This window comes from Aegilops tauschii, chromosome 1 (assembly GCF_002575655.3).
Source record: "Aegilops tauschii subsp. strangulata cultivar AL8/78 chromosome 1, Aet v6.0, whole genome shotgun sequence".
Classification (NCBI taxonomy): domain Eukaryota; kingdom Viridiplantae; phylum Streptophyta; class Magnoliopsida; order Poales; family Poaceae; genus Aegilops; species Aegilops tauschii.
The window spans coordinates 130,503,899-130,524,936 of NC_053035.3; the positions used below are offsets into that span (position 1 = coordinate 130,503,899).

The 21,038-nt window shown below is 50.1% G+C and overlaps 1 protein-coding gene across 1 annotated transcript in view; it reads left to right on the plus strand.

The window, feature by feature from the left end:
* The window catches only part of LOC109755623 (uncharacterized), a 31,449-nt gene extending 17,470 nt beyond the window's left edge, over nucleotides 1-13,979 (plus strand). The window contains exons 10-22 of the mRNA XM_020314523.4: nucleotides 2,456-2,665; nucleotides 2,764-3,076; nucleotides 3,730-3,823; nucleotides 4,240-4,348; nucleotides 9,748-10,019; nucleotides 10,112-10,239; nucleotides 10,417-10,651; nucleotides 11,146-11,334; nucleotides 11,414-11,700; nucleotides 11,789-11,969; nucleotides 12,077-12,319; nucleotides 12,925-13,007; nucleotides 13,290-13,979. Of these exons, the coding sequence (XP_020170112.1) occupies nucleotides 2,456-2,665; nucleotides 2,764-3,076; nucleotides 3,730-3,823; nucleotides 4,240-4,348; nucleotides 9,748-10,019; nucleotides 10,112-10,239; nucleotides 10,417-10,651; nucleotides 11,146-11,334; nucleotides 11,414-11,700; nucleotides 11,789-11,969; nucleotides 12,077-12,319; nucleotides 12,925-13,007; nucleotides 13,290-13,434 (2,489 nt within the window). The 3' untranslated portion in view covers nucleotides 13,435-13,979. The remainder of the gene's footprint in view (nucleotides 1-2,455; nucleotides 2,666-2,763; nucleotides 3,077-3,729; nucleotides 3,824-4,239; nucleotides 4,349-9,747; nucleotides 10,020-10,111; nucleotides 10,240-10,416; nucleotides 10,652-11,145; nucleotides 11,335-11,413; nucleotides 11,701-11,788; nucleotides 11,970-12,076; nucleotides 12,320-12,924; nucleotides 13,008-13,289) is intronic.
* Nucleotides 13,980-21,038: the final 7,059 nt, after the last annotated feature.

The window sequence follows — 21,038 nt, forward strand, 5'->3', positions numbered from 1 at the left end:
GGAGGATGGGGGAGGTCTACCTTGGCAGTTGCCACTTTGTATCCTTGGCTCCTTGCTGTTGCCTGTTGCTGGTTGCTGCTGTACTGGAGAGGAGGAGGAGGTGCTGGAGAGGAGAGGGAGGAGCTGCCGGAGAGGATCTGCTGGAGCCGCTGGAGAGGAGGGGGAGGAGCGTGTGGATTGGGGATTGTTTCTCTCTCTCTCCTCTTACCTGTTGGCGCCAATACCTCCTTTCCCACCAAGACTCAGTTTCCCGCCTGGAATAATTGCTGCCCTGCCTGGCAAGCTCAAGGGGTCCAATATGTACTAGGGGGACACCTAAGTGGGCGCTTGGCTCTGAAGGTCAAGGTGAATGCCTTATGCAGCTATCTAAGGTAAGCTCGATGCCTTGAGCTTGGAGGGCGCCCTGACGCCTAGGTGATGCCTTGGAAACAAAATGCCGCCGCCCATGATCTCCGTGCCTGCCGGCGTCCACCACTCCGACGGTGAAGATGAAGGTGGTGCTCTTGTCAGGCGATAAGGAGCAGCAGCAGCGGCACCTCCTCACCGAGGCCGCAGTGACGGACGAGGAGTTCGCCTCACAGATGGCGCAACAACTCGAGTAGTCGCGCCAACGACTGCGGTTCGACGCCGCCCTTGCCACCCATCCACGGATGCTATCTCAAGGAGCCGACGTCCCCACCGCGCAGCCATGCCAGACGACTCATGCACCTGACGTCCCCGCCGCTCCGACTCCGGCGCGGCAAGGAGGTGGCGCGCCATCCCGCCTCGTCGGCAGTCCGGGGGCCAGTGGTGCCCAGTTGCCGTGAAGGAGGAGGCGCCCTCCCCCGTGATCGCCAACGCGTGCAGCCGCTTTTTGCACTACCTTGGTAGCAGCGGTGGTACGTCCTCGCGCTGCCGGCGTTCGCAACGCCGGACGTGGCGCCGATATGGGTCCTCGCCGACCCCAGTCTCGCGTTGGCCCGGGCCGAGGATTGGTACAGGACCACTACACAGACGTCCACCCGCCGCCGGCTCCGGATCAGCGACGCGTCCGAGTGCTTCACCCGCCGCCTCGCCGGCAAGGGCAAGGTTGGGTGGCGCGGGCCGGAGTCTGTGCCCGACCGTCACCGCCAGGCAGAAGCGGTCGAGTGTCTGCACCAGGTGGAGGCAGCCTAGCGGCTGCGTGCAAGTACGCAGTGGTGAGCCTAGTGGCCGATCAGGGTTGCCCGCGACCCTTGGGAGGCCTTCAACCGCTGGAAGGACGGCGGTGACAGCAGACTGGACGACGACGGAGGTGCCAGTGGCCTCGGAGGCCATGCCTATGAGGTCACCTTTCGGTACCTCGCGTAGTTCTTTTTGTTTGTTATTAGTTAAAATTTCGTTAAATTTTGTCTGTTTTGGTTCAAATATTTGGAAATTTAACAAATATCGTTCATTTTTAAAAATGCATGTTTAAACTAGCGCTGGACATTTGGTGCATATGGTTGGATGGCTGGCTCCCCTAATGCTTTCCGTGGGCACGTCCGGACGTGTCCGCGGACATTTGATGAACCGCGTTGGAGTTGCCCTTAGGTTCTATCTAGAACTTGATTTCTAAATTTAAGCACCAAAATGAAATCGAGTTACTTTTTTCACTAAACTAAGATTAGTATAGGTCTGATTCACAATTCATTTATCATGTAGTATGAAATCCTTGAACTGCAACGGAAATCAGGAAATTTACAATCATGCATATATATTGCACTATATGTTATATTTTTTAAAGGAAGAAAATGATTATTTTGGACATAGTGCTGTTATGATCATTATGTTTATCTTCTACTCCCTCCGTAAACTAATATAAGAGCGTTTAGATCACTATTTTAGTAATCTAAACACTCTTATATTAGTTTACAGAGGGAGTAATTGCTAATTCTTTTGTACTGTGAATTTTAAGGCCACAAAAAATTGCTATGTAGCATATTTTCCATGGTGGCTAGTTATAGCTGGGAGGCAGACCTCGTTGCAGCGGCGTGAGATTTTCTGTAAATTCTTTCTTACTACAAACATACCTATGCAGTTTTGAATGTGCTTTTGTGCCTGATGATATTCACTATCCACTCGTCCTGTTAGGCATGAGGCTCAATAACATGTCATAATTTTTGTACCGACAAATATAATCTTATGCCTCTTCAACTGGCAATTGATTTAGTTTTCTGGGTTGAATTGCTATTTCGCCATTTATTTGTGCAGCCTGCTGTTTACATTTATCTTCAGTTTTCTAATTATATAGTTTTCAGTTTTCTAGTTTGAGGTGAACTGTCATAATTATCTGTATGCAGGTCAAGAAGGAAATGACCCTTGTTTAAATTTGTCAGTGCTTACATATGTTTAATTTTCTAGGCATGTGTATTAAGCTTCTTCCGATGTCTTGTCTTCTGGCCATGTGTGTTCTACCAACTTTTGTAGAATTTAAATTTCCTTTTTCTGATGGCAGGCTGCCGAGGTGGAATTGGACGAGGAGGAATGTTAAGCAGCGGCCTTAGTGGTGGGGGTGGGCATGGTGGTAAAGGCGGGGACGGTTTTTACAGCGGCAAGCATTCAGGTGGTGGAGCTGCATATGGTAGTGCTGATTTGCCTTGTGAACTTGGCAGTGGCAGTGGTAATGTCAGTACAACATCTTCAACAGCTGGTGGTGGTATAATAGGTAACAATGATGGTGTACATGGACCATGACCATCCTCTATCAAGTCATGATATTCTTAATAGCACTGGCCTTTACTGCCTTTTCATTTCCACATTCAGTGATGGGTTCTTTGGAGCAATCTCTGCCTATTCTCTCTCTCTCTGGTTCAGTGGAAGCCAACGGTGGCAGTTTCACTCGTGTGGTGACTCATGCTGCAAATGGAGGACCTGGTGGTGGTTCTGGGGGCACAATTCTTCTATTTGTGCGGACTTTATCCTTAGAGAACAGCTCAGTACTTTCTAGTGTTGGTGGGGTTGGAAGCAATGGTAGTGGTGGAGGTGGAGGCGGTCGCATTCACTTCCACTGGTCCGACATTCCCACTGGAGATGACTATGTTCCTTTTGCAACTGTCAAAGGATCAATACTTGCGAGGTGCGTCCTGAAAATCTGATGCTTTCTCTGTTGGCCTTTTCCCTGTCGTTTGACCTGCTATTTTATTCAGGAAGTAAGTAAGGTTGTCTTTCTTTTTTAGCTTTTTATTTGTATTGTAAGTTTTTTAAGGCTATTCCTTGTTGCACTGGTGTTTCAGAATAACATATGTAGCTTTGCAGTTCCTTAATTTGAATCTTGAAGTAGTTTAAAGGATTTTGGGTGGCCTTGTCTTATCTAAAGCCAGTTTTTGTATACCTTGCTTTTTATTCAAAACTTATTTCCTACTGGTGTTACGTTGCTTTTTAAAAACTTGTCTCTTTATTCTCTCATTTTGAATGAAAGGGGTGCTGGCACCACCCCTCCAGCTCTGGCTTCACTACTCTGTTAGTCCTGTATAGCTCCCCCCCCCCCCCCCTCCCCCTGCTGTTTATTCCCCTCCCTTGTACAGTCCCCCTCTCCTGTAAGTACATCTCTTTTCAGTAAAATTTACTGTCGGGGCTCCATTAAAAAGAAATCCCTTTCTTCATGTTCCCTCTGCCGTGTCAGGGTTCTATGATTTTTACTGCCATCTTATTTGTTGTCGAACAACTGAAGATGTCTTAATGCACAGGACATTGCTAAACCTGTAGGCTGACTCTGTGTTGTTATTACAGAGGAGGAATTGTCGAAGGCCGAGGTTTTCCTGGTGAGAATGGCACAGTTACAGCAAAAGATTGCCCGAAAGGTCTTTATGGTACATTTTGCAAGGTAAACGAGAAGCACGTTTTATTCACTCCTTTGTGCCGTTATTTATTATGTTATGAACAGAAGGTCAGTTGCCCATTATTTTTTTCTTCTTCTGTCTATTACGGTTTCTTGAGGCACATAATACCTTTTTTATTGGCACCATTTGGTGCATTGCTATTTTTGAATATTGAATATTGGTGCGCTTACCATGTTTCAGTGTTTAAGACAGATAAGATAAATGTACCCAGATAGCAGCGTGCCATTGTCATACCTATTATCATTTTAGCTCAGTTAACTAATGTAACTAAATTTACTACTCCCTCTGTCCCATAATATAAGAGCGTTTTTGACACTACACTAGTGTCAAAAACGCTCTTATATTATGGGACAGAGGGAGTAATTAACATTGTTGCAATGATTTCTGCGGCGAAATGCAGGAGTGTCCTGTAGGAACATACAAGAACATTACTGGGTCTTCTAATTCCTTGTGTTCTCCATGCCCTGCATATGAGCTCCCTCATCGGGCTATTTACATGCATATCCGAGGTAACTCTTACTGTATTTATTGCTGTATGAGAAATTTGTATCTTCAATACAGGTCAAATTAATTCAATAGCCAGTGTATCATACATGTGTTTTATATAAAAGTACATACCTTGTGGGATCTATGTTTTTTTTATGATGTGGTGTTATTTATAAATTCATATACCTAATGGTCTTGTTTGCAAAAGAACCTGTGGGTATGAAAATACATACCTTGTGGGATCTATGTTTTTTTTATTTTTTTTCGAGAAAACGCAAATGGCCTTTGCGTTTCATTGCATTGGAAAGAGAGGGAATTTACATCCTCCTAGGAGGCAGATTTACACAGCCGTCAGGGGCTCAGTGGACATCCCAGGATGATGGCAAAACGACCCTGAGCCCTTGAGCCCCAGCCTTTGCCCAACATCGGGCCTCGTCCTTGATCCTGTCGACAAGCTCATTGAGCGATGGGCTCACATGGTCAAAAACGCACGCGTTCCTATGCTTCCAAATCATCCACGGCACCAAAAGCGCCACAGATTTCAGCGCCTTGCATAGCGCTGGCGGTGTGGATTCCTTCGCGCGCAGCCACCAGTCCATGAGCGAGTCGTCGTGCTCGGGTGCCGGCCCCGGCAAGCGCAGCCAAGATAGGACCTCATGCCATGTCTGCCTAGTGAATGGGCACGTGAGCATCAAGTGCCTGATCGTCTCCAGTTCTTGGTCGCACAGAAGGCACCGCGGGTGGTGCTGCAGGCCACGACGTGCGAGTGGCTCCTCGGTCCAGCAGCGATCTTGACATGCCAGCCAATGGAAAAACTTCACTTTTGGTGGTGCCCAGCTCCTCCAAATGAGCTTCCAGGAGTGGCAGCCCGTCGCTCCCTGGAAGGTTGCCCGGTAGCAAGACTGGGCGGTGTATGTGCCGTTGGCGGTCCAGCTCCAGAGCAGCTTGTCCGGCTCGTTGGACAGTTCGACATGCTGCACTAAGTGCCAAAGCTTCAGGTACTGTCCAATCTCGGGAAGGCCGGGCAGACCATGGATGTCGCGCACCAAGCTATTACCGGTCATGGCCTCCGCCACCGTTCTCGACTTCCGGCGATGCTTGGGGATGCACTGAAAGAGCATGGGCGCGAGCTCGCGGACGGATTGGCTGCCGAGCCAGCGATCCTCCCAGAAAAGGGCGGTCCTGCCGTCCCTGATGGCCATGGTCGTGGAGGCGTAAAAGAGCACGCGCTCCTCCGAAGTAAATTGCAGGTCCAGCCCCTGCCATGCTCGATCTGTATCTGTACGCGCAAGCCATAGCCAACGCAGCCGTAGCGATAGCCAAGTGCGCTCAAGATCCCGGACGCCAACGCCGCCATATTCGAGCGGGCGGCAGACCCGGCGCCAATTCACGTGGCAGTGTCCACCGTGGGCGTCCGGGATCAAGAGAGCTCGAAGCGGGCGGCTGAAGCCAATAGTCCTCGAAGTGGAAGCGTTTGTGGGCCGTCGGCATGGGAGAGCAATCCAACAGCAACGGGTAGTGGTCCGACACGACCAAAGCAAGGCATCGGAGGTGACATTCGCCGTGCGCATCTTCCCAATCAAAGGTGCAAAGAACGCGGTCAAGGTGCACCAGCGTGGGCGGCGATTGCTCATTCGACCACGTGAAGCGACGCCCGTTGAGGTATATCTCCTTAATGGCGGGGTCGTTGATGGAGCGGCGAAATCTTCCCATCATGCGCCGATGCAGGCCACCCATGTTTTTGTCCTCAGCACGGTATATGAGGTTGAAACCACCACATAGCATCCATGAGCCGGGGCAGGCCGCACGTATATCACGCAGTTCCTGAAGGAATAGGATTTTATCTGCGTCATCCTGGGGTCCATAGACCATCGTCAGCCACCCCGGCGTCCCAGAGGCCACGAACACCTTGGCCGTGAGTGCGTTCTGGGGGAGCAGGGGGTCAGAGATCGTGACAACCCTGCTCTTCAAGGCAAGGAGGATGCCGCCTCGTGTGCCATCGGCCGAGAGGTAAGTGTAGTCGTCGAACTCGGAGCCGAGGATGTCTAGCACAATGGGCGAGTAGATCAAAGCCATCTTAGTTTCTTGTAGGCATACAATGGGGGCGCTGGTAGTGCCCAACAGAGAACGGATGGCACTACGCCGGGCGCGCGAGTTAAGGCCGCGAACATTCCAAACTGCGATCTTTAGTCCGTGATCCATGAACAAGGGGTCGACGATGATTGGGCCGGCGGACCTAGCTCTCGCAGGCAACGGCCTCGCGTGTGGGGGAGGCGAAGCACGCTGGGATCTCCCGATCGACCAGGGCTGCGATGGCCTTGAGCACAGACAGGGGGATTCGCGCCGCGAACATGTCGTCGTAGGCTTTCATCTCAATGGCCGTGATCTTCTGGTTGGTGCCTACAATCCCCAGGGTGCGCAGGATCTGCACATGGGCCCTCCGTTCTGCCGTCGGCGGCGCCGCCACAGGCGTGGCTGCAGCCGCGGAACGGTCTCGCCGTGGGGCGAAGTTGAGGGGGCGATGTGGCCGCTTCCCGGGAGTCGGCAACGATGCACTGATGTGCTTCGTGGCCGTGGCCAGAAAATCGTCGAGCGTCCAAGCCTGCTGCGTGGTTGCACGGCTGCGCGATTGCCGCATCGTGATTGGCGGCGATGCAAACCGTCCAGATGCCGGGGAACGGGGTCCGGGGGCAGGCGAACGGTGATCAGCGTTGGGCGCAGGCGTGAAGTGACCCCGAGGCCGCTGCAGTATAGAAATTGGGCTCTGGGCCTCGGCCTCCGGAGATCCAGAGGCGGGGGATCCGGCAGCAGCCACAAGGGACAGCGGTGCTGGAGGTGTGGGCTCAACAGTGGGCGGCCCAGCCACATTTGGCCCAACAGCAGCCGGGGGATGAGCAAGGGCCCCGGCTTCGGAAGAGGGCTCGGGCGCGGGCGCGTTAGCGGGTGAGGCGATAACAGGTGCGCCTCTTCCCGCCGAAACCGCCGATGTGGGATCGTGGGGCTGCGATGACCGGTCAGTGGAGATTCCTGGGCTCGCCAGGGCGACAGGAGTGGGCGATATGCCACTTTGCCCCGACAAGGCGGCAGTCGATCCTGGCAGTTCTGAAGCCTCTGGCGCCACAGGCTGCGAGTCTGGGACCTGGCTCAAAAGGGCAAGGTCCCGACACGGCGTTGGATCAGCTGCGACAGGGGTGGGTCCTGCGGGATCGTCCTCGGGATCGTGGGGGGAGCCAGTGTTTGAAATTCCAGGGCCTTCCGGTGCGCCAGCGACCAGTGGGAGCTCGCCAGCTGGCCTCTGCACAACCGTCCTGGCGTCGTCAGCGGATGAGACAGCCGCTCGCGTCGGGCCTGCCGCCAAAGCCTGCTGCTGTGGGCCCCTTCTTTTTCCTCTTTTTCCTCTTTTAGTTCGGTGACGAGAACGAGCGGGGCCCTGCTGACCCGGCCATGACAGCATGCCATCCCTCGACGGCCGGGCGGGCGGCCCCGCCGCCGTGGTCGCCGGCCGGGGCCAGGAGGTCGCCGTGTTCAACCCGTCAGTCCGCCCCGAGCTGCCACAGGCGCGCCAGGCAAACGCGTCCATGGCCATGCCGTCGGCCCGGCCGCTCGGCACTGCGTCAGTCCGCCTGCGCTTCCGGCCGCGGCGTCGCGCCCGTCCAGGTCCGGTGCCCTGGCCTTGGCCATGCCCATTGCCGGCGCCACCTCGGCCGGGGTCGTCATTGGCCTGGACACCGGGAGGGGGCGCCCTGAGCGGGACAGCACGTGCGAGCGCGATGGAGATGGGGTATGTGAGCGTCCTGACCTCCGGCGCTCCCGATCGTACACGAGCCGGTAGCAGTTCGACGATCTCCAGAATGGCGGCGCGGCTGGTGTCGGCAGGGTCGTGCACGTGGCCAGACAGACGGAAGACGGAAGACGGCCAGGTTCTCATGAGAGCACGTGCGAGGATGCAGCCTCTCAATCCAGCAACTCTCCCCGAGGATGTGCTCGGCGGTGGAGAGATGCCAGGCTTGGGCGGGAATGCCGCGGAGCTCGAGCTCGACGCGGTGTTTGAACCCGCCGGCCCCAGCATGCGCAAGCATGCACCATGGCCGCAGCGACAACGCGAACCGCGGCGAGCTGATGAAGTGCTCGCCATTGAGACGACGCATGGTGTCCAGGGAGGAGAAGAGGATGAGGAAGTCCTCGGGGTGGTGCTTGTGGACGGTGAAGTCGCCTTCGGAGAGCTCGAGGGAGCGGTAGAGCAGCTCGGCCACCTCAGCCGCGGCCACGTGCGGCCTGTTGCTGGTGATGGAGGCCACCATAGTGCGGCCAAGGACCCGCTCAGCGTCCTCCATCTCCGTGGACTGCGCCATGATGACCCGCACGGGCACGTCGGGGCGCGGCGGGACCGCAGGAGGCGCCGGTGGGGTGGCGGCGCGACGACGCGCAGGAGGGGCCGGGGGCGGGCCGTCCCTGCCAGGGGCGTCACGGTGAGGCCGCGCGCCGCCGTTGTGCCGGTAGTCGCAGTCGCGGGACTCGTGGCCCGAGGCGAGGCAGCGCCTGCACCGGACGTCGTTGGTACAGTCACGCACTCGATGGCGGTGGTCGAGGCAGCGAAAGCACAACCTGGCAATCTCCTCCGGTGACGGGCTGCGGCGGTGAGGAGGCGAAGGACTGGGGGTGCCGTCCTGGCTCGGGCGGCGGCGGCGGTTCCTGCGCCGCGGCTGCTGGAACCCATCAGCGTCGAGCATAGCTCCGCCAGAGACGTGGTGGACCTCCGAGCGGGGGCCCAGGCGTTGCCTGGCGGGCACGTGGGCGGCCGGCGAGATGCGTCCAGAGGCCCTAGCTGCCGGCGACGCAGCGGTGGCCGGCGGGGTGAGGGCGACGTCCCTGTACGAGCGCGCCGAGGACTCGCTCTCCGAGCTGAGCCAGCGGTCACCTGAGGACACGCGCTCGCCGGAGAGGGTCGCCCGGCGGTCGACAGGGGCGGCACCAGGGGCTTCCATGACGGAGGGGAGGGGGCTAGGGTGCGGCCGGCCGGCGGGGAGCGTCGGCGGCAGGCAGGGGAGGGCTCGGCGGGGCTAGAGGGTGGGAGCCAGACCCAAGGTTTGAGATCCTTAGGGGGGGGGGGGGGGGTGGGAGCCAGCCCCAATGTTTTTTTTATGATGTGGTGTTATTTATAAATTCATATACCTAATGGTCTTGTTTGCAAAAGAACCTGTGGGTAGATGCCAGAGCTTTGTGTGTGGCTCAATCACCGAGCCATTTGCTTTTAGCTCATTGTGTTATGTTCAAGAAGACAGCTTAAACTGGATTACAAGTTTTTTTTTTGTGTTCTTTTGTTACACTTCTATTTTTTCTAGTTTCAGAACATTTGTGTTCACAATCAATATTTCTGTTAGTTTAACCTTGGTTTTCTAATCTTAAATAACATTTTTCACAGGAGGTGTCGCTGAAACCCCATGCCCATACAAATGTGTATCAGATAGATATCGTATGCCTCACTGTTTTACTGCTCTTGAAGAGCTAATATACACTTTTGGTGGACCTTGGTTCTTTGGCTTGCTTCTTTCAGGCCTTCTTGTTTTATTGGCTCTTGTTTTGAGTATTGCTCGGATGAAATTTGTTGGTACTGATGAGTTTCCTGGACCAGCACCAACTCAACATGGCTCCCAAATTGATCACTCTTTTCCCTTCCTAGAATCACTGAATGAGGTAGTGGAATACATTCTGTTGTCATGGCTCAGTGCATTAAGCTGTTGCATGATCATGTTGGGTGTTGTTTGAAATTTCTGCTAATGTGATAGGTATTGGAAACAAATAGGGCCGAAGAATCTCACTGCCATGTGCACAGGATGTTTTTCATGGGCCCAAATACCTTCAGTGAACCTTGGCATCTCCCGCACACGCCGCCTGAACAGATTACAGATATTGTGTAATGCCCGTGGTCAAGATTACATTTGCACAAATTCCCTTCAGTCATTTAGCTGTCTTGTTATAATTTTTCCCAATATTCACGTTTTTTTTTCATGAATTTTACGTAGCCTTTTGTCTTATAGAAATATATAACTGAGTATTGACTGCTGTTGTGCTGTTTGTCTTCTGTTGTCAGATACGAGGATGCGTTTAACAAGTTTGTCGATGAGATCAATGCTCTGGCAGCTTATCAGTGGTGGGAGGGATCAATTTGTAGTATTCTGTGTATACTTTCCTACCCCTTGGCGTGGTCCTGGCAACAGTGGCGCCGAAGAAAAAAGTTACAACGACTACGTGAGTTTGTTCGATCTGAATATGATCATTCGTGCTTACGGTCGTGCCGTTCACGTGCCCTTTACGAAGGGCTGAAGGTATTGTGTTTTCCAATACCAATTTTTTCATAGAAAATTGCAGTTTGTTACGAATGATTATTTTTTCCTGAAATTAGGCTGTTTGGTATCGCTTTTTCGTACGAAACCAATGTCTCTCAAGTGTTATCTGCTTGATTTAAGTGACTTATCCAATATTTTGAGTCCATAGATACATACTCCCTCCGTCCAAAAAAGCTTGTCCCCCAAATAGATGTATCTAGCACCAAGTTAGTGCTAGATACATCCATTTGAGGAACAAGCTTGAGACAAGTTTTTCCGGACGGAGGGAGTAGTAACTAGAAATATCCAGGGTATCCAAATAGATAAAAGGAATGTGGTGTTTGATTTATAAGTGTGGCCATGTTGACTCTGCATTATCGGCTGCTATAGCAGTACATATTGTAGGTTGCACCTGCCACCTACAATTCCAGTTGTTATATAACTAGCAGACGGATATTATGGATTGAGGGTGGTCTATTTTTTCCAATTTATAGGTAGCTGCCACTCCAGATTTAATGCTGGGTTATTTGGATTTTTACCTTGGTGGGGATGAGAAAAGGCCCGATCTGCCCACTCGTCTTCATCAAAGGTTTCCAATGTCCTTGATTTTTGGCGGTGATGGAAGTTACATGGCTCCATTTTCACTTCACAGTGATAGTGTAGTCACAAGTCTTATAAGCCAGGTTGATTCTGAAACATTTCCTTCTGTGCCGAATCACTGAAATAACGTTTTATTCAGTTCCTGATAAATATCTTTTGTAGGTTGTACCATCATCAATATGGCACCGTCTTGTTGCTGGACTGAATGCCCAGCTGCGTTTGGTTCGTCATGGAAATTTGAAAGTAACCTTTCTTCCTATGCTCAAATGGCTTGAAACTCATGCAAATCCTGCCTTAGACACATACCATGTACGTGTTGACCTTGCATGGTTCCAAGCTACAGCATTAGGATACTGTCAATACGGCCTTGTTATTCATGCTGTGGGGGGAGAAGCAGTGGCTGCTGAACTTCAAGTTGGCTCTAGAATAATATTTGATCAACATTCATTGTGAGTTATCTGTTACTAGCTCCCCTTATTTCTTCATTTTCTTCTCTTATCACAATTTATCTCTAACTAATGATCCTATGTCGAGCAGAAATCAGAATGTAGATGCTGACTCTCAACTAGGCCACTCAAGGAACAATGATGCTTATATGTGTAAAAGTATAACCGGTGGAATTCTCAATGTTGACAACTTGATGATGCTCAAAGACAGGAGTGACTTGTTTCATCCTCTGTCTCTTATCTTGCACAACACTAAACCGGTTGGACATCAGGTGACTTGTTTTGCAGAGACTAACCACTATTTCAACCCCTAGTGTGGTTATGAAGAGATTCAGAGTATCTTACACCTGTCATGGTTATTTTGCTTTCTTAACTGCAGGATCTTGTTGGTTTGGTCATCTCAATATTGCTTCTTGCAGATTTTAGCTTAGTGTTGCTTACGTCTCTCCAGCTATATTCTTACTCTATGGTCGACATTTTGTTAGTCTTGTTTGTTCTTCCTCTTGGAATACTGGCACCATTTCCAGCTGGGATAAATGCTCTCTTTAGTCATGGCCCACGTCGCTCAGCAGGCCTTGCTCGTGTGTATGCATTGTGGAACATTACATCTCTGGTTAATGTTGTAAGTACTCTTCTTTGCCTGTATATGTATTTTGCTATTACTAGTTCATTTCGAATGTTGTATATTTTGGGGAGTATAACCAGGGTTAAAATTATCACTGTTTTCTGCAGGGTGTTTTCATTGGTTTATTGTGTTTGATATTATCATAAAGTTTTTGCACGTGCAGACACACATTCACAAGCAAAACAGAGCACATACACATATAACATTACTTATCCGTATTTATCAAGCTGTAAAACTAGGCAATTATGTTCAGTGGTTTGTCTGGCTGTCATGCAGAATCAGATTTCATGTCATTTGAATATTTGCTCGTTACAACAGTAATACTCCCTCCGTCCGGAAATACTTGTCCTCGAAATGGTTGTATCTAGACAAGTATTTCCGGACGGAGGGAGTATATCGTCAGTGTTTGAGTTTGTTGCACCTTTCACAGACAAGCATGCCTACTGATTTTACGACTATACAATCATTATCATATTCTACTGCTGGCTGAATACTAGCAAGTTCAGCTATACCTATCATTATCATGTTTTTGTGCTTGCTATTCCAATACCAGTTTCAATGTTTTTTTTAAGCTCTTTGTAACCTATTTGCACTTGACTTAGGTTGTGGCCTTTGTATGCGGACTTGTGCATTATAAGTCATCAACAAAAAGACATCCAAGCATGCAGCCATGGAATTTGGGCGGGTAAGCATCTTTGCCCGCTCTGTGAAGAAGGGTTACATGAGCATTAAATGCAATTGGTCGGCCATATCTTATACTCCCTCCGTTTGGAAATAACTGTTGTGGTTTTAGTTCAAATAACTGATGTGGTTTTAGTTCAAATTTGAACTAAAACCACGTCAGTTATTTCCGAACGGAGGGATTATTTAGGAGCGGAGGTCTGTTCATAAATGTAAGACGTTTTTGCAGTTCAATTTAGGAACAGAGGGTGTAGCACCTAACAACTTGGACTTCAAATATTTTCAGGGATGAAACTAGCTGGTGGTTATTCCCAACTGGACTCGTGTTGTGTAAATTGATCCAAGCAAGGCTTGTTGATTGGCACGTGTCCATCTTAGAGATCCAGGATCGTGCGGTATACAGCAAAGACCCAACTATATTCTGGCAGTGATGGCATACGGATCACCGAAGTGGTCATGGGAGCTTTTTGCAACTCGAGTTTTTGGGAGTTGATAAAACGAAGGCTAGAAAGCTAGCCCATTCTTTGTCGACCAGATAGAGGAAGCAAGCACAAAGTAGAATTCCTACATATGCATGCTTGTAGTTTGCTGTTAATCTTGCGCAGCCATAACATTTTCCTTGTAGATAAGAAGGTTTAAGTCATCCATTCATTATAGGATTTAGACACCATAGGCTTACAACTTTACCAGAGCTAATCACCGACATATACAGATAGTGGGATGGGTGAGGGCAAATGATCAAATATGAAATTACCCTGTTCGTGGTCCAATTCGATGAACACAACAAATTACCATTTTTGGCATTTTTGTTTGATCTAGTGGGCTGATGCATCATGCCCGCCGTTAGTTGCTGGGGTGATCTAAAACCCTCATCAGAGGCTCAATGTTGGTTTGATAAGCTAGAAGTTTCCATCCGAAGCATTGTGTCATGTAACGAATGCATTCCTATTTTTAGTACTTTCTCCGATTCATATTACTTTTCTTAGATTTGTCTAGATGTAGATATATCTAACACTAAAACATGTCTAGATACATCCGTATCTAACAAATCCAAGAAATCCAAGACAAGTAATATGGATAGGAGGGAGTACAAAGGTCTATTGTCAATTGCATCTGATCTTCATGTTTTCCCTCCTTTCCGGGAGTATATGATCAAGACTTTGAAACTATGAATCTAGATGTTGCTACACTCATCACAAATGGCATTTTGGTCATACGGTCTCAAATAAGGAAGAAAATCACATGGAAACCAGCATTTAAAGAAAGATATCGTCGATTGCATCTGATCTTCATGTTTATTAACCTTTCGGGAGTATATGATCAAGACTTTGAAACTATGAACCTAGATGTTTCTACACTCGTCAGAAATGGCATTTTGGTCACACAGTCTCAAATAAGACTAGCCACAATGGATAGTAACATAGACTAGTAACATGCTATGTTACTACCTCTATAGTGGGGAGTGACATATGTGTAGTAACATGCAACACTCTATTTATTAGGCTATAGACTCATCTTGTCTTGATATGTGTGATGTTACTCATACTATTAGTAACTAGCTATGTTATCACTTTGCTCTCTTTCTTCATTTATTGCTTGCCACATCATCTATTTTATCTAGATATGCGTGATGTTACTACCTATGTTACTCCCATTGTGGGTAGTCTAAGGGGGAATATCACATGAAAACGAGCATTCCAAGAAAAAATCATCAAAGAAAAACTGTACATGAAATGTTATCGAAAAGGCTTACGCCCCGCTTTATAAATAAAGCAACCATCGAGCACAACGTTCACAAAGTACCAGTCGCGAACACACACACACTGCCATCGCGAACAAGGTCTCACACACAAGCACACACACAGATAAGTTCAGTTGTGGGCACAGCACAACAAGCCCAACACACACGCACACACAAACAAATGGCGGTGGCGGCGGCGACGCAGGGAAGATCTAATCCGGCTTTGGAGGTGGTGGGGGAAGCGGCGGAGCCAACCGGAGAGCCATCGCGCGAAGCTGGGTGATGATGGAGGTGCTGGCGTCTCTCTTCCTGGGGTGGCTAAGCGGCCGCCAAAGCTGCAAGTACTCAGACCATTTAAACAGAGCGTCAGTAGCGTGGCGAAGAGGTATACGCTGAATCACGAGCCTATTCCTAACAGTCCACAGCGTCCAAGCGAGCACACCGATAGTCAGTCACCTAATGTGGCGAGACGAGGGTGGTGATGCCTGAAGTTCGGTGAAGAGAGCGGGAAAGTTGTTGTGGTCCCAACTTCCGCCCATTAATTCACGGAAACAGCTCCAAAGGAACTGCGCGGACACGCAGGAGAAGAAGATATGGTTCGAGTCTTCTTCGGGCCCGCAAAGCGGGCAACAACCGTCACCAGGGCCGTTGCGCTTCAAGACTTCCACGCCGGACGGGAGGCGGCCGCGGATCCATTGCCACATGAATATTCTAATCTTTAGGGGGAGTCAGATCTCCCAAATGGTGGTGAGAGCCTCGGGGCCCGGGGAGGGGGCGATCGCCTGATATAGTGATTTAATGGAGAACTGGCCAGATGGCTCTAGCCACCACCTGACGCGGTCATCTCCCCTTGCGAGGTCAGGCTCGTGCAGAGCAATGCAGTCGAGTAGGTCATGCCAATCGGCGGTGTCCGCAGGACCAAACGGTCGCTAAAACGCGAGTTGCCCTAAGTTAGTAAGGGCCACCGCAACCAAAACCCTAGGCTCCACCGCAATGGCGAACAGGCCAGGAAAGCGGGCCACGATGGGGGTGTCCCCAGCCCAATGGTCGAACCAAAACAGCGTGGCAGTGCCCGATCCAACCGCGACCGAAGTTCCAATGCGGAGGACAGGGAGGAGCTGTATGATGGATTGCCAGAACTAGGAGCCCCCAGACCGCTGACAGAAGGCGAGAGGCTGGCCACGGAGGTATTTCTGCTGGATGATGCGGAGCCACAGACAGCCCTCTCCGTTTGCGATCCGCCAGAGCCATCGAGTCAGCAGAGCGATGTTCATGCATTTGGAGGACATGATCTCGAGGTCGCCCTGATCACGAGGCTTGCATATCTCAGTCCACCGCACCATGTGGTACTTCTGCTTATCGCCCTCACCAGCCCAGAAGAAGCGGCCCTGGACGCGAGCTATCTCGTGATGCAGCGTCTCGGGCAGGCTGTAGAAGCTCATAATGAATAGGAGCAGGCTGGACAAGGAGGAGTTAATGAGCACGGTCCGAGCTGCTTTTGAAAGCCATTGCCCCTGCCAAGGTTCGATGCGGTGCTGGAGCTTGCCCACCGTAGGGCGCAGCTCGGCTACAGTTAGCCACGAGTCACTAATGGGGATCCCCAAATAAGTTGTGGGGAAGCTCCCGAGCTGACAGTTAAGCCGGTCCGCGATGCTCTTACATTCGTCTTGAGGGTAACCCAAGACCATCACCGCACTCTTATCGAAGTTGATCCTAATACCAGACATCTGCTGAAAGCAGAGCAGGAGGAACTTCAAGTTCGTGATGTCACTAGCAGAGCCTAACACCATTATAATGGTGTCATCCGCGTACTGGAGGAGGGAGAGCCCATTCCCGCCAACCAGATGTGGTACTATGCCCTTGATATGCCCTGCCGCCTTGGCTCTATCTAAGATGGCTGCCAGGGCATCAACCACCATGTTGAAGAGGAACGAGGAGAATGGATCGCCCTGCCGGACCCCACAGAAGGTGGGGAAGTAGGGACCAATCTCGCCGTTAATGTTGACCGCGGTCTGGCCCGAGGAGACCAATTGCATCACGCGGGTCACCCACCGGTCATCGAAGCTTTTCCGGAGCACGCATTCCCGAAGGAAGGCCCAACTCACCGTGTCGTAAGCCTTGTGGAAGTCCAGTTTCAGAAAGACCGCCTTGAGGTGTTTGGAGTGCACCTCGTGGAGAGCCTCGTGAAATACAAGGATGCCGTCCAGGATATAGCGTCCCTGGATAAAGGCTGACTGCTCCGGGTGGTGATGCGATCGGCTAGAGGGGCCACCCTATTGGCGTACCCCTTCGCAAGGATGCGGAAGATGACATTGATCACCGTGATCGGGCGGAATTGACGGATCTCCAAAGCGCCAATTATTTTGGGGATGAGAGTGATAATCCCAAAGTTGAGCCTGGAGAGGTCGACGACCCCAACGTAGAACTCCTCAAACAGGGCCATCACCTCAGGTTTGATGACCTTCCAGAAGGTCCGAAAGAACTTTACCGGAAGGCCATCGGGGCCAGGAGCCGAGGACGGGTTCATGCCCTTAATGGCCGTCCACACTTCTGCCTCGGAGAACTTGGAGAACGGGGCTGTAAGAGCCACGTTGTCCGCATCCGAGACACAACAGCTAGGTGGCCATATATCCTGGGCAAGGGCTAGCCCTCCCCGAGGGGAGGCAGAGAATAGGTCTTTGTAGAAGCCAATGGCCTCCGGTTGCTGGAGGAGGGTGTCTCCGTCCCATAGCTGCGGGATGAAGTTACGGCGACGGCGGCCGTTAGCTATGGCCTGGAAGTAGGCGGTATTGGCGTCCCCTTTGAGGACCCAATTCTGCGTACCCCGTAGGCGCCAGTAAGCCTCCTCGTCCGTGTAAATAACCACGAGCTGGTCTTCCAAATCGTACCTAAGCATCCATTCCTCCGCCGAGAGGCCTGAGGAGTCCGCCCGAAGATCAAGGGCCTGGATGCCCTCTAGGAGAGCTTTCTTCCGCTCCCGGATGTCGCGGCCCAAGTTAGCACCCCAACCTTTCATGAATTGGCGCGACCGCTTAGCAAAAAAATGCCAGGAGTCGATGGCTGAGAGCGAGCGGTGGGGTGCATCACGTGCCTCAAGCCAACGTGCGGCCACCGCCGAGGCAAAGCCTGGCTGGTTCAACTAGAAGGCTTCGAGGCGGAAGCGGGGTGGCTGGGGGGAGGGGGGCGCTCGTTCTCAGAGGAGAGAAGGAGGGGAACGTGATCGGATCCAATCCGAGTAATCGCGCGAAGCGATGCTAGGGGACAACAAATGTCCCATTCTGGAGATGCGAAGACCCGGTCCAGGACCGACCGGGTCGGATCCGCGTGGCGATTGGTCCAGGTGAACCTGACACCAACTCTATCTAGCTCACGGAGCCCCATGTCCGTGATGTAGTCGTTGAACATTTGCATTACATGAAATGTTAAGAGGGGCAAGTTCTATTGTCATGCATGCGAGAAATTCCAAGCTGAAACACATTACCGGATGTGAGTTATGAAAAACAAACTGACTATGAATAGTGATGTTTCTGTATTAACACTATTCAGGATTTTGTCTTTCCATATCTCGCATCCCGTGATGGAACTTGAATTTTCATGTGGCAATAGAACGTCACCATCTTAGCATCCCATTTTTTTTTTAAACTTCAAAACATCATTTCCGCATGGTTTCCACCGAATGTTGGTTTCCATGTGATATTCTCCCTTCAATACATTGATTTATTTTAAATTTTATTTCCATCTGATTTATTTGTAATTTTATTTATTTGCAATCGTTTCCATCTGATTTATTTCCAATTTTATTTGCCCGGCATCTCATTTCCCTTCAATTCACACCCCCTCTTGATTTATTTTAAACTTTCTTTTCATGGCACCACATCTTCTTTCTTCAGTAATATGGAAACTAATCACTTTTCATTTGTATAGAATCTAAGTATATCGATCGGAGGGGCGTGAATGAGAGATTTAAAATTTCTTTTGAAACTCCATAAGCACATCGGAAATAAACTATCAAAAGCAGGTTTACTGAAAATAAACTGCCAAAGGAAAACACTGAGATAAAAAACTAACCAGCTATTGTGAGATGTTCATGAGAGCTAAAGACAACTAAGTAGCTATAGATGAAAATCAGAAGAACAACACAAATAGACTATCTTAAGCATAACGGGAGATAACACGAAGTAAAACATGATCTAAACACAGACAGAATTTTCCTATAATTACTATAAAATCTAGTACAAATGAATCTTAAGAAAAAAAATCCATAGTGTAATCTTATGAATCAAACAACCCATGTAGGAAAAATTCCTGAGGATTTAAATCCTCCTTCCGAAATAGGCTTTCTTCCCGTTTTATATATAAAGCAACAGATCAAAGTATACGGCCGAACGATACAAGGTGGAGAGGTAACCCTCTTACTAAGCAGATCCTAAGATAACCGAATCACGTAGAACGCAAGCGGCTATGCTACCGAAAGAGAACATAGGAAGAATTGAGAACAACACCACACAACGCCCTAGAAAACCTAAACTCCACGACAACGCCTCCAAGAGGGAACACGGCGCTAAGCGTCGCCGTTGCCGAGTCCAGAATAGATAAAGATCTTCACCCGAAACCCTGACATGGAGAGGAGAACCACAATGATGTCTTTAAGAAGAGCGATGCCCGCGAGTGTTGTCGCCAAAGCGCGAAGCTTTCTCTCGGCAGCTCACGCATGTCAGCCTCGGGCCTCCAAGACACGCACGACGAGTTCAGAACCCCAAGGGCAGATCTGGGCAATGCCATTACCAATGATAGAGACACGCCCAAGCTACCAGCCGCTACCCCTCTTGCCGCCCACATGAGCAAGAAGGAGAGCCTCCACCACCGCCATGGCGCCCGCCAGAGAGCCAACCATGCAGACCGCCTTCCGGGGCCGCCACCCTGGCATCCATGTCTAAGACACTATCAACCACCCACATCACGGAGCACCAACTACGGTAGGAAGAGTCGAAGGCGCCTCCTTCCACTCCTAGTCCGACATCAGCCACGAAGTTTGGGTCGACGCCTCCACAGTAGGAGGTGTCCACACCCGCGTTCCCATCCAGTCCCGGTGGACCGGGGGAAACACAACCCCGTGACTGTCGACGGCCGCCGCTAAGCAAGCTCGCACGACGCCATGCCCGTGGCCTTCAAAATTCTAATCCTTTGAATCAAAACACCGAATGCCTTGATCTTGATTCAAATATATCTACAAGATGAAAACAATGGTAAGGAATTTGAAAAATGTGAAACGATGGATTTTATTGAACGGATCTCAAATTGGACATCAAGCTTAACATATATGGTTTTGGGGACAAAAATTTCAATGCATAGCTAAATGATGGGTGACAATGATGGAACGTTGTTCGATGAAGTCACTCCTAGAATTTAAGATGCTTAGAGAATCTCCAATAGCTAGCCTAAAAATGAGGTGAATACCAAAAAACTAAAATTTTGAGTTTTTTCTTTGCCAAATAATAGCTCCAACAACTAATCTAAATCTTTATGGATTACTATTTTTTTGACATTACCTATATTTTTCTACCCAATTGCAAAATATAGGCTTCCACCAACCCAAAGCCTAAAGCCAAATCACAGTCGTGGGAACCCCAACTGTCGCCCCCTGAAGTTTCTCCGCCGCCAGGATGCCTCACCCCGCCTCCGTCCCCGCCCGATTCCAGCCACCGGACGCCATCGCCGTCCCGAGCCCCCATGAGCCCCGCCACTCATTACCGCCGCTTGGGACATCTGTCGCAACCGCTGCCGAAGCTTGGGTCGCCGTTGCCCTATTCCGCGGATTATGGCCGTTCTCTGTGCTGCCACCCAAAGACGAGTGCCATAATCATATTGATCAACAAGGAGAAAAACAAGCGGCCGAAGCATGGCAGTTAAGTAATATTAGTGTTTTATTTGTTTACAATTTATTTGACATGAGTTTCCTATTATTTAGAGCATTGCGTACAAATTTGTTTGGTAGAAGTAGGAGCCGAAATTTAGATATTAAGTTTTTAGTCATGCTATAAAAGTAGACAATTTTTTGGCTACTTAAAACCTTCTCTCTCTCCATTATTTTTATATATCTAGTTTTTTAATCTAACCGTTGGAGATGTTCTTAGAACATGAACTATTCTAAAACTACGGGTGATGCTCATGTTAGCGTGAGCAACCGCTCCGACGAACATGACACGCCTTGTTGGCAGCTCATGAGCAACCACTTAGGGCATCATTAAAATGGACACCTTCAAATGTATGTGAACATGGTCGGACGTGTCTGCT